At 40.7% G+C, this 12,857-nt stretch overlaps 1 protein-coding gene across 1 annotated transcript in view; it reads left to right on the forward strand.

Moving 5' to 3' along the window:
• Positions 1-12,857, forward strand: part of KIT (KIT proto-oncogene, receptor tyrosine kinase) — a 57,708-nt gene that overhangs the window by 27,402 nt on the left and 17,449 nt on the right. The window contains exons 5-9 of the mRNA XM_050896333.1: positions 1,733-1,892; positions 4,747-4,936; positions 5,653-5,768; positions 11,117-11,231; positions 12,450-12,643. Coding sequence (XP_050752290.1) covers positions 1,733-1,892; positions 4,747-4,936; positions 5,653-5,768; positions 11,117-11,231; positions 12,450-12,643 — 775 coding nt within the window. The remainder of the gene's footprint in view (positions 1-1,732; positions 1,893-4,746; positions 4,937-5,652; positions 5,769-11,116; positions 11,232-12,449; positions 12,644-12,857) is intronic.

Consider the following 12,857-nt stretch of genomic DNA (forward strand, 5'->3'; position numbering starts at 1 on the left):
GATAAATCACATCTCCTCGGGCAGATAGCGAACGGGAGGCCCGTTCCCTGGTGCTGGGCATGCCATGCTTAGCTAATCTGCCGTCTCTGGCAGAGCTGCTCTTGCTAAGTGCTCACTGCTCCAGAAATCCCACCTTGCAGCTCCAAAGGTTGAGGAGGTCTAAATGACATGAAGGCGGCATGGGACGTGCAGATGGGGCTTTTGGTCCTGTGCAAGGTCAACTGCAAGTCCTTCATCTGAGAACTTCCCCACCCTTTTCTTTGTTACAGTGTGGTGAAATAGGGGCCTTCCCTTAAGTTTTTGTGCTTTATCATTTTTTGTTTTATGAGTAAATGCCACGAGGAAAATATTTTTGACCAAATAAGTTCGACCTTTCTGTCCTTTCTGGTAAATAGCAGGGGATGCTATCTTTTAAATATTGACTATCAAATTAAATTTTGTACTGAAACAGGATACATAAAATTCATGTTTAAATAGATACATAATTACGTTTTGTCCTGAATAGGTGAGAGGAAAAAAACCCAAACCACTTTTTCCTTATATGACTGAAGTTATCACCACTTTTGAAGATTAGGAGACTTGTTATAAGCAAGCACATCCATACAAAACAAACTTCTGTTTGTGATTATTATAGCTCAGGAGGAATCAAAATTGCGTTGAGAAGATTAAATTTATCTAGCAGCTCTTGGAACCTCCAAGAATTGGAAACATTCTTCTAGAAAATCGTAACAAGTCCAGGTCTGCATTTGGATTAATCAGTGTAAATTTATTAGTCTTTCCAACCACACCGAGCATCCTCACAGAAACAGAAGTCAACACCTCAAAGCATTTATTTTTTCTATGCATATGGAGGCATAGAGTCATGATATACTTAATGCTTTGAAAAGAGAATGAAGTTTCCAGTTGCCTTTAAGATTAATAAATCTGGATTGCTGTGGACCAAGAATCAGAGTAGGTACCGGAGGAAGGATGCTGTGTAAAGCCTGCTGCCAGCAGGTCTCTCTGCATATGGCTGCAATCAGGAGATTCTGCGGACTTGGAGCATAGAGCAACCCAGTTTTAAATGAAGTTCCAGCACCTTAAATTCTCTCTTGTCATTCACTGGGAAGCATTGCAACCGTTAGAGAGTTCAGTGATTTTTAGGCACCATTTGAGTGGTGAACCACGCTTCAGAGTTGCAATGACTTTTTACAATAGCTGCAGCTTCTGAGCATTGGGGAAGTCAAGAGCCAGTGGTCATTTTGCATCAAGCCCTACAGCTAGAAGCGTTGTTAGTGCAAATAAAACCTTCTGTTCATTCCTCACTTTCATCAGCATGAGAAATTTAGCCAGAGCAAGCTGGTTCTGACCTTGGACACAACACCCTTTTCTTCCTATGATTGAAACATTTGAAGAAATTAGAGTTTCAGCTTTGTAGCTTGGGCTGGCCTTTCCCATTTGGCTCTCTCGGGGCAGGTGAACACACACACACGCGCACTCACACACACACAAAAATGAAGAATAAAGGGAGGGAATAGGACTTAGGAGAGGACATTATCTCCCAAAGACAGCTGATCACATGCTTGTTTTGCATGGAGAGATTCTAGTGACAGGTTTGTCGTGCTGGCTTATTATTCCGATTTAAAGTTATGAATATTAATATAGCAAAGTTATAATTACTTCTATTTTTAATTTATCTAGGAAAGATGCTGCATACACAGTGTTTTAGATGTTAATTGTTTTTTACCGACAGATTGTTACAAGCAAAAGCAGAAATTTGGGTGATTATGGATACGAAAGGAAATTAACATTGAACATCCGTTCAGTGGGAGTTAATGATTCTGGAGAATTCACATGCCAAGCAGAAAACCCTTTCGGAAAAACCAATGCCACAGTAACCTTGAAAGCACTAGGTAAATAGTTCTTATAGAAATCTTAACATTTCTAAGAGCAGGAGGTGGAAAGTGAGAACACTGGGGACCCTTCTCTTCCATCTCTCTCCTTTGCCCCAAACCTCAGTGAGTAAAGTTGCTTTATTAAAAGGTTATTGCTGACTGGTACCATGTGGGATGGCTCAGAAAGTGTTGTGGTGCATATGACTACTTTAATTTCTATAACCCTTTGCATGTTATTGGAATGTGATATTAGAACAACCACCCAACAGTGTTTCCATCTCTCTGGTTTGTCTCATCCTTCTTGGTTTAATTTTAAATTTAATCCAGTCTTAACGAAGCAAGTAATTTACCTTTGCCTGGCACTATCCCTACGCTTAAATAATTTGACAGCACAAGCACAAAGCCTATCTTTTAACACCTGCCTTCCAAGCACGGGAAATTTTGCTGACATCGGCGTGTCCATGTTTTTTACGAAGAAGCTATATATGTACCTCTATTTAAAATAATGCCATCAGGGACATTGCAGTGTGCATAGACAGCATGAAATTGTTCCGGAGCTCACCCCCATCGTAAACCCACTATCCATCACTTCCACAGGTTTTGGATCGTGTCCCTTAACAGTGAATGAACTCTCTCCCTCCTCTTGTTTAATAACAGACTTGTTTAGAGTCTGCTATATATTAACTTGGGTGACACACAGTGCCTTTTGAATTTTAAAGCTGCTGAAACCTGCTAATTTGATAAATTAAGGACAATTAAGGACATGTTGGTGTAGTTAATAAGATCATTCTGAAGAAGTCTGTGTATTTGGCTACAGCCATTTCAGTTCCTTACCATTCAAGGGTGTAGTAACTGAGGGAAGTGTAGCCTTGGATCCTTTTTCCTTTTCAAATCTGTTTTTCTGTTGCACAGATACTCCTGCAACATTGCTTGTTTTGCTTTCCCTGGTAACTTAAAGAAAACAGAAGTGTTTGACCTATGCAAGTCAGATCTTCAGCAGAGCGGCAGAGGTTTGAGTGCCCTTAACCTTGCTCTGCCATTTGAGAGAGTTGGGCTCATAACAATGGGGATGTTTTCCTCATTTTTTTACAGGAGAGACTAAATTCATATGTAAATGAGTGAAACAGTGTGAAGTATGAAAGAAAATCTTTTCCCCAAGGAGAACAATATGAAAGCTTTTATTATAAGAGGAGGGAAGTTCTTAACTACAGAAATTCCTAGGACTACTACGTATGCAAAAAAGGATTGACTTTGGAAGGTCTGGGGACTAAAATAAAACATGGCATTATAAAAAGTAGAAAATAAAGTAACAAGTTTGTATTTAGTAAAATGCAAAGTTTGTACTTAATAAAAAATGCCAGAGAAAAGCTGGAATCTTCCCTTTTCAATATACTTTTCTCTCCCCATCCTCTCAAATTTGACTTAAAATAAAACAAGCTCTGTCTCCTGGATGCCTTTCACCATTCATTGTCAAACTGACTATGTTTACCTGAACTGTGCCAGCTCCCAGGGTCCTGGGAAGTGGTGTATGGCATGTCCTGGAGAGATCCTGGGATTGTATTAGATCCTAAATCGCTGTGGCTTTAACGTTAGCCAAAGGGTTTACAAGAAATAATGGATATTTTTGTTAAATTTCCTAATTACTTTTTTTAACAGTTAATTTATCTAACTGTGAACAGTTTCTAGAACCTGATTTCAGGGACTGATAGCACAATCATAAAACTTTATTTGCAGGCTCTTGGGTCCGATTTGAATCTAGGTTGCATAAGTGATCCTGTGTTTATACAGAAAATAGAAAAAAGCTCTGCGAAGGAGCTAAACATCTTCAGTTTCCCAATTTAAAACCTTTTTCTCTTTTCTAATCATGGAGAGCATTTTAGAGCATACCTGCCTGCTGTGAGTTTACTTCATCCTTTCTTCTCCAAAGCACCTGTCAAGTGCTCTGGCAGCTCCATATGCTTTCACCAAGCCCCGCTGGCTCTGGTTTTCCTGAGCTCAGGTGCCCAGCTGGCCACAGCAGTTTGATTACTAGAAAGTGGGAAGAAGCAGGGATCTGAGATTGACTTTTGGTCTAAATTCAAGCTCTCTCAGTAAATGTGTTTCCTTGTAATTGCAATCTGCCTGTCAAACTGATAATTCCCATGTGAATTTGTGTAATAGGACTGAAAAATTTGTCTTTTCAAAGCGAATAATCCTGAAGCTGATGAGTTTATTAATGAAATTAAAACCACTGCAGTAAGGATGCTGCTTCACATGATGTTTTGGAACGGAACTGTACAATGTTAAATGGTATCTGCCAAATAAAAGATTAAGACCCAGCAGTAGATGAACAGAAATGCCTTAGTTTAAGACAATTGGTATCCAGGCCTGTGGACTTAGCACATTTTTCTCTAATAACAGTTTGTAATAGCTTCATTTTTAATGTTGTTCTTAATTACACTTGACAAAGAAACCTTAGATACTCTAGTATATTGTCATAAATGATCAATTTATCTTGCTTTTTTCTTAGTGTTTCTTTTGTACCAGACAGTTAGCGACTCTGATTTTTGGAACAATATAAATACTTGAGTAGAATCAAACACGTGCTTGCGTTTTTCCAAAAGCAAATAGAGGGTATTTATCACCAGAAGATGGAATTATTTCTGTTAAGGCACTCAAAGCTGCTTTAAGTCCAGTGCCTCATTGCTGTCTATAGCTAGTGGCCTCTTGGTTTTGGCAGGTGAGGGTTCAAGTTCTGCTTTGTAGATAAGGTTTCCTGTTTCACAGTTGGATGTTTGATCACTGATCTTGAAGTAGTCTAAGTGTGGTTAGAGTACCAACAATCTTCTAAATGGCCCTGAAATTTATTTTCTTCTCCTCTTATGGCCATCAGCTAAAGGATTTGTCCGTTTGTTTGCAACAAAGAATACCACAATAGATATAAATGCAGGACAAAATGGAAATTTAACAGTTGAATATGAGGCATATCCAAAACCGAAGGAAGAAGTCTGGATGTACATGAATGAAACATTACAGAATTCATCAGACCATTATGTCAAGTTCAAGACTGTGGGCAATAACAGGTAATACGAATGACTGTAAGTGCTATCGATTTCACTTTGGAACAGCAAACTAGAGTCTGCTCTGCAAAGAGGAAAGTGGAGATGGCGAGAAAATTGTGATTATAAAAGATCTTGTAGTACGCCTGGCTTACCACAGTAACTGGTGCAAAGTCTGCTAACCTAGATTTGGAATAGCATTGAGCTAACCACACCATCTGAGGACTAGTGTGCCACATACTCACGACTCGCCTGCAAGATGCCATTCCTACCCAATAAGCAAAAATAAGAATTTAAAGCTGTTTGTGTGCAGAGACTCCCTCTACCACCACAGCAGAGCCCAACGCTCTGGACAAAAGCTTATGCTTCTATTTCTGTGGTGCACTCTTCTCTCCTGAGCCCTGGTCCTCCAAAAATCCAGTGAAGCACCTAGCGCGTGTGGTCTGAGTTGTGTATCTGGGTTCCCTCCTCAGTGAGAAAAGGAGTAGGCAGTGGTGCGTGCATGGGGTCTGAGCCTCGTGCTGAGCTGTCACCCAGGCACACATCTGGGTGTTAGAAGTGGCAAAACTTTTGGACGCTGTAGTGCAAGGGCAGTCATAATGCAAGATAAGAGTGTCTGCATGGACAGTGTCTGCAGAAGAAGACAGCGCGCTAATAATTCACTCGTTAGCTTCCATGCAGCAATTGCCTGTTCACTGCAAGTTGTGAGCATCAGTAATGCTTAATTTTTTTCTTTACAGTTATACAAGTGAACTTCACCTTACCCGATTAAAAGGAACAGAAGGAGGCATTTACACATTTTTTGTGTCCAATTCTGATGCCAGCTCCTCTGTAACATTTAATGTCTATGTGAAAAGTAAGTAAAGTGAACAGTCTGAAATATTTCGTTATCACAGTCATTGTATTTTATACAACATAATGTATGCACAAGATGTCACAGTGTGGTTCAGCATATGAGAGGCTTTCTGAAGTGAAGCACATGCTGGAAAACTATTTAAATGTCAAGATATAAAAGTGCAGAGGACTTACACAAATCCACCGACTATCCAGCGTGACCTTACATTCTAGCGAACGTATTCCAGAGTTACCAGAGAGCAGCTAGATAGTTTATACAGGAAGAAAACTGTAGCACCTGGAAACATGATCTCAAAAATAAGCATGTACCATAAATCTTTGATAATTTAAGGTGGAGCAGGATATACAGGGATTATAATTTGCATTTTTGGCAGCCAAGTTAAGCTATTAATTGTCTTTAATTTGTTTGAGTTGGATGCAGAGTTTGAAAGCTTGTCAGGAGAATTATTCACTTGTGCCTTTTGGTATCCACATGCTTTTGTATAATAATATAGATCACCATTGTTTTAGGTAAATCTGCGTAGCTTTACAAACACATGTGCTGTCATCTTCGGGACATGCCTGTCCTTAGCAGAGCCATCCTGTTAGAGCATTTCATGCTCTCAGCAGACAAATATTAGCAGATGCTAAAGGCCGAGCTTAAGGAAAATTAAACCACAAGGGAACTGCAGGCAAACTGGAGAAACTAGGTAGACAATGATGCCTTCAAGCCCAGCAGGAAGAACTGTATAGAAAGTGAATGAATGTGCTGCAAATACAGTTCTGTGTTGCTGCTACGCTTTAGCAGCAATGTGTCCTTCTCCAGGCACAGGTTTATGCAGAGGGCTATTGAGACTTCCACAAATGCACAAAATATTAATTTCTGAGTTCTTGTCGTTTATCACTGAAGGTCAAGATTTGTAGCGTCACTATTAGCGATGCCATAGTTTGGGTCTAGAAATGTCACCTGGGCTTCTTTCAGAACATGGCATTTCTTCCTTCATCTGTGAATGCTGTCATTTGTATTCTTGTGCCTTTTCCGTTTCCTAGCTGTGATTTCTGAGATGAGGGCACTGGCGACCTCAGATGTCCTTTGCCTCTGTGGCTGAGTGTGGGTTACAGTCATGAGGGATAATTCTACTATTTTACAGATTAGCAGAGCAAACTGTTGAGCCAGAAGTTTAATTTCTGGGAAGGAACGGGGGAAATTACACGTTGCCTGTGGAACTGTCAGTTCACATGAGGCTGGATGGTGTTTTCCGACTTGCAGCATCATACATGTGCTTGGACTGAGGGGCTGTTCATGGTCCTCACAGCTCTCCCAGGCTCTGCAGGCTGCTTGGGAGCAGTCTGGGCACAAGAACTAAAAAAAAAACCAAAACAACCCACAGTTTTGTCATCATCAGGTGTCAGTTCTCGGTGCAGAGCTCCATGTTGCTGCTTTTCAGGAATGTGCTACTTGATAAAAGCTGAAAACCCCTGTAGATCATGGTTAGGAAACCAGACTAGGAAGAGCACGGTGAAGCAGGGTGACCAAGGCAAGAGGGAGCATAGACAGTTTAGTTCCTCTGAATGGCTTGTCCATACAACCAGCAGTATTCAAGTCTTCTTCCCTTTGCTTCAACTACTGGTCTTGTAAGTAGTAAGATCAGTCTTGGGATGCAATGAGGACGTTTAAGGAGTCTCATAGAGCTCACGTTACCATGCACGGTGGCCCTGGGTGGACTGCAGCCATTGCCGAAGCAGATGGATTTGACACACTTGACTCAAAAAGAGTTTCTTTTGGCATTTTGACTAAGCTCCTGCAAATATTTTTTCATTTTGAAAACAGGAGATGAAATAGATTGATCCTTCTAGAGGTTTTTTTTTAAGAAAAATAACCTGTTTTCAGTGTCTTATAAAATGCTCATCATTTAGGTATGAAACACAAACTGCACGACAACATACCATATTATTTGACATAGCAGAATAACTGCCAAAGGTGAGTCATGTGTAGGTGGGTCAGATCCTGATCTAATGGTGCATCCTGACCTGGCATTGTTGTCAGGGGATTTCGCATAAATTGCTGGGGTGTAGCTCATGATGTTTACATGTCTGGCTTGGGCAAGTAATCAGCAGAAAGGAATCGAACAGGTAAAACAGGATTCTTAATCAGGAGAATGTCTTCACATAAACAAAAATCAATGCTAAAGCGTTTGCTGAAAGACGTGAAAAACCCAGTGCAGAAATACTTGCCTTGGTTTTAAACACATTTAGCAATTGCATATGCTAATCTGAAACAATACTAAATTGCTTTAAAAAAAAAAAAGTAGTAATTCATAGTAAATGTGACATAAAGTAAGTAAGTAAGGAGCTCTGAAATTAGGAGCCAAAAAGAAAATTACAACTTGACAAGCAGCATGCTGAACTGAGTTACAATTAAGAAATTGTAGAAATCTCCAGAGTGGCAAGGTACAGCGTGTCTAGCAATTAGTAGAGAAATCTTCCAACTAGTATCTGAGTTTAGTGCAAAATAATATCTGGGCTTAAATATAGTCAACAAAATATTACGTATGTGGTTGGGGCTCATGCTGCAAAGAGAAAACTGGTCACAGTATTATAGATCACGTGAGGCAAAGCTCAGCAGTTTTCCTGTCATTGGACTATGCAGTGAACAAATGAGGAGTCACCATGATATTATAGAAAGATTTGTTCCAATCCAGGAAATGTAGCTCCAAGAGGAAAGCCCTCTCTCTTTGACTGTGATGACAGACAATACCTATTAAGTGTTACTTTTTAGACATTTACTTTGTTAATGATGAAGAAAGGGAAATTGGTAATAGAAAGCAATTAAATGCACAATGTTATTATACAGAGCATTGAATTAAAATAGGAGTGACCTCTTATAAATCACCTTTGATACATTCAGAATCAACATTAATAAAAGCTGAAAAGCAGTTAACAAACTTAGTGAAATTAGAAGTTTAAGACATCTAATGACTGATTATGGAAGGCAATATGCATATAAGCCGAGCAGTGTAATGAAATGTTAAATATTTAAAGGGTTAAAGCCAAAACAATAAGCAAAGTCTGGTCATTAAGAGCCTGTCTGATACCAGGGGTAATTAGGCAGTGAAAGTCATAAAATCTAGCACAGTAAAATCTCTTGAAAAGAAGATGCTCGGTGACAGCTTGGCATCTCTTTGTGAAAGCCCGTCCATCTTTGCTCCAGCATCCCCTGGAACACCTATGCTGGTGGGTGAGGAAGATGCTCTGGCTGCCAGAAAGGGATGCAGGTGCTGAGACACCTGCGTAGCCTGAGCCAGCAAAGGGCACAGCCCGGGGGGGACGGCAGTAGCAGCCGCCTCTGTCCCCTTGGGTACTGGCTGTGGGGGGCTTGCTGCTGCAAGTGGAACACATCCCTTAATTTCTCTGAGCCAGGGAGGCTTGGTAGCCCTCCGTGCTGGGAGAGGCTGATCACGCTAATCGCCACATCAAAGCACTTCACCAGGCACATCAGGGTAGAGCTACTCTCAGGTCAGCTGTTCTCGAAGGCTGCTGCAGCTCAGCTTCCCATTGCACCAGGGCTGGACCACTCTGCCCAGGCTGCTGGTGGCATTAACCCTGCGCAACCCCTTATCTCCCTCCGCTGCTGCAGGATGAGTCCACATGGACTCGTGGCCATGTAGACAGGCTTTTATTGCACTAGGTTTTTACAGCGGAAAAGGCCTGACTAACAAGGGCATTTTTGTTTCCCTCACTCGAAGTCAGAAGATGGTAGATGCAGCCCAACTCTGGCACAATATTTTTTTCCGGGGCTTAATGGTCATAGTCCTCTTATATTTGACTTTTCGTTTCTCTTATTTCTTGAGTTACATTGCGTTGTAACGTTGCCTAAAACATAGCATATACCTAAACAAATTGCATGTGGGTAGTAGATCAGCTAATGACAATTTCACAATCCAACCATTTTGATGGGAGTTTCGGAAACGTGAATTATGTGTATTCCATGAGCACTGAGGCTGGGTGAGATGCTGTGCACTCTCAAAAAGTTCTGCACCAAATGAGTAATGCTGAAAATCCATCTGAACATTTTGCAACAATGTTTAGTTCTTGGTGGTTTGCATAAAACACAACATGCGGATTTAGAAATGAAAGAACATTCGGTTCCTGTAACATGAGTCATGAGGAGATGCTATGTGATTGAGAATATACGTGTGCTTTATTGCCTCTAATTTAATCGGCAAGTGGAATATTCATTAAAAACTAACACCGTGCAGTCTTTGTACGTGGATTTTATCTGAAATAAATCTGTGTTTTCCCACTGTAGTCTGTACAGCTTCACTACTTTCTAGAATATTAGGAGTTCATCTTACATTTCTGTGAAGTTGTATTAACTGATAATGGACTCTAACTTGGACCTGTCAGGTGATCAGCATCATTGCAGTGTAGTCTGGTTTTTCCATTAACTTCTTTTTGGGTGATTTTGCAAGGAAGCTAAGGTAGTTATGGGAAGTAAGGCCTCTAATTCAAGTTTCACCAAGAAAAACATCTTGCTGTGTTGGTGATGCCCTTGGCTGAAGCCTATGACATTGGACTAATGACTGTAAAGTCCGTCTGATCGCTCTGGTTTCCTGCCATAGTTGAAACAGCAGCTCCTGAACCGACTGCAGGACTAGCTGTGGTGCAGGATGTGGCAGGAGGCATCGGCTGTCTGGATTGCTTTCTAAACTACCAGAGCAATCGTGAATTATTGTTTGGAAAGCTAATACATTCAGCCGAATATTAGCTTCCTCTACGTGCAAAGTTTCAGAGAGTCAGGCAGTTGGGCATTTCGGTAGCGGTATCTTAGAGGGATGTACGTCCTCTGTGGGGACGGGGGACGGGGAGGTCTGCACTGGTTGCCTTGCACTGTAGTTCCTTTTCTGGCTGCGGTGGTAATATTTAATACACAGGGCAGATGTAAGAGAGATGTGGTTTGACAGATTTAGTATGCTTATAACTGTGAAGAAACTGTCATTTTTACAGGCGGGTAAAGTCATGCTGTGCAGGAACGGGAACTGCACTGTTGTTCCAAGCACACACTTCTTTGGGTTGCTTAAGCTCTGGGCTTTGCTGGTTTAGGAACTTTCATCAAACCAAATACTCAGTGGAGATAAGGAATTCTTGTGAAATCCAGCCCAAGCATTCAGTGTAAGAACTGATATTTTCACAGATGGTCAGTGCTTGCAGGACACCAATTCAGACCTGGACACCCTTGAACATGCGAAGCTCTGGTCACCTGAGTAATTCCACGGACAATGATGAACACAATTTGCTGGGGTGAAGAGCAAATGGCAATGCAAGTTCTGTGTTCGTCTAATGTGTGACTCTCATTTTTGTTTATTGCAGCAAAACCGGAGATTCTCACTCTGGATATACTTAGCAACGGTATTCTCCAGTGCGTAGCAGCTGGATTCCCAGCCCCTACCATATACTGGTATTTTTGCCCAGGAACTGAGCAGAGGTGAGTTAAGTAAACCAGAGTCTCCAAAGGTTATCCTAGATGCAATGCACCCAATTTATAATTAAAAATTAAGAACATAACATGACTCCGTAACAGTTATGTTCAAACGTTGCACCACTGTTTTCATCATTTTCGGCATTGCATTATTTGCAGTGGTTTGAGGGAAAGCAGGGGTATGTTTCATTCCCCTTTGCATTCCGTCCTTGAAAGGGGAATAATTAACATTTTCTGCTGCGGAAAAGAAAAAGCCAAACTTTCTCTCTGCTGCAAGCTAGCTAAGGTTTGTATCAGTTTGGCCCCAAATGACACATGTTCTGTATGCAATTTCACAGAATGACAATTGCAGAATCACTTGTGAATATGGCTGTTATCTTTTGTTTTATTGTGTAATGATATAATTTTTCAAGACATACAGTAATTAGATTTCTGTTCACGTGAAGCGTATGGCAAGTAAACAAGTCCAGAGTTGTTATGAATAAAACCTGATGTCTAGTTACCATGTTTCTAAAAAGATTGTAGAGTTTCACTGTGAAGTGAGCATTGTGAAGCATGTTTTAAGGTTTTGGTTGACTTCCACCGTGGTTGTAGATCTTGTACTAGCAAGTCATGGGTCTCCCACCTGTGTAATTTGTTTTATGCCTAAAATAATTGTTATTTCCTTTATTTTTTTTAAATAGTACTTTTTTTATTTTAACTGTGTGCTCCTGTAGTAAATATGTGACATATGAAGGAGAGGCAGCATCTTGAGAGAACAGAACTGGCTATTTTCTGGCTGCATATAAGCTTGGTGGTGTTGTATGTACATCATGGAGTTTTTTGTGCTGTAATAAAACACTGCTTGGGGAAAGTTTTCAAGAGTAGGTAAGAGACCACAATTGCTCGAAGCTGAAGTTGGAGATGCAGGTTGAATGATACAAAACCAATAGTGGACTTACAGACCTATAGGTATCTCTAGCCAAAAGGAAACACAAAGACCTCATGGTGTCCAGTTGGGTTAGGCTTGGTGTATGTATCCGTTGCACCCACTACATAGAAGACAATGAGACATCATGAGCAGGCTAAGTTTCAAGGATAAGATCTTAAACTGAACCCCTTTGTAGAGCAGTGTTATTTAGTTGTCTAATGGTCTGGCAGTAACTATCTGCCTCAACAGCAGGACCTGTCGTCCATTCCAGGTAGCAATCCATGGCAGGTAACTGTCAGTATTGTTTCTCCCAGGTGTTTTGATTCACCGACAATATCCCCCATGGATGTCAAAATCAGTTACACAAATTCATCAGTGCCGTCATTTGAACGAATCCTGGTTGAAAGCACCATTAACGCCAGCATGTTCAGGAGCACCGGCACTGTGTGCTGCGAGGCCTCCAGCAATGGGGACAGGAGCTCTGCTTTCTTCAACTTTGCTATTAAAGGTAACTATCCTATTAGTTTATTAAAGGTTATTAGTTTTATTATAGGTTATTAGTTATTATAAGTTGTTATAGTTATAAGTTATTAGGTTATTATAGGTTATTAAAGGTAACTTTGCTATTAAAGGTATTGGAGTGGATGAGACCATAAAATGTGGGTGCTGTTCAGCTCTTTCTGTTAGAGGATTTTAAGTGATTTACCTTTGCCGTAAGAAAG

This window comes from Gymnogyps californianus, chromosome 4, assembly GCF_018139145.2.
Source record: "Gymnogyps californianus isolate 813 chromosome 4, ASM1813914v2, whole genome shotgun sequence".
NCBI lineage: Eukaryota > Metazoa > Chordata > Aves > Accipitriformes > Cathartidae > Gymnogyps > Gymnogyps californianus.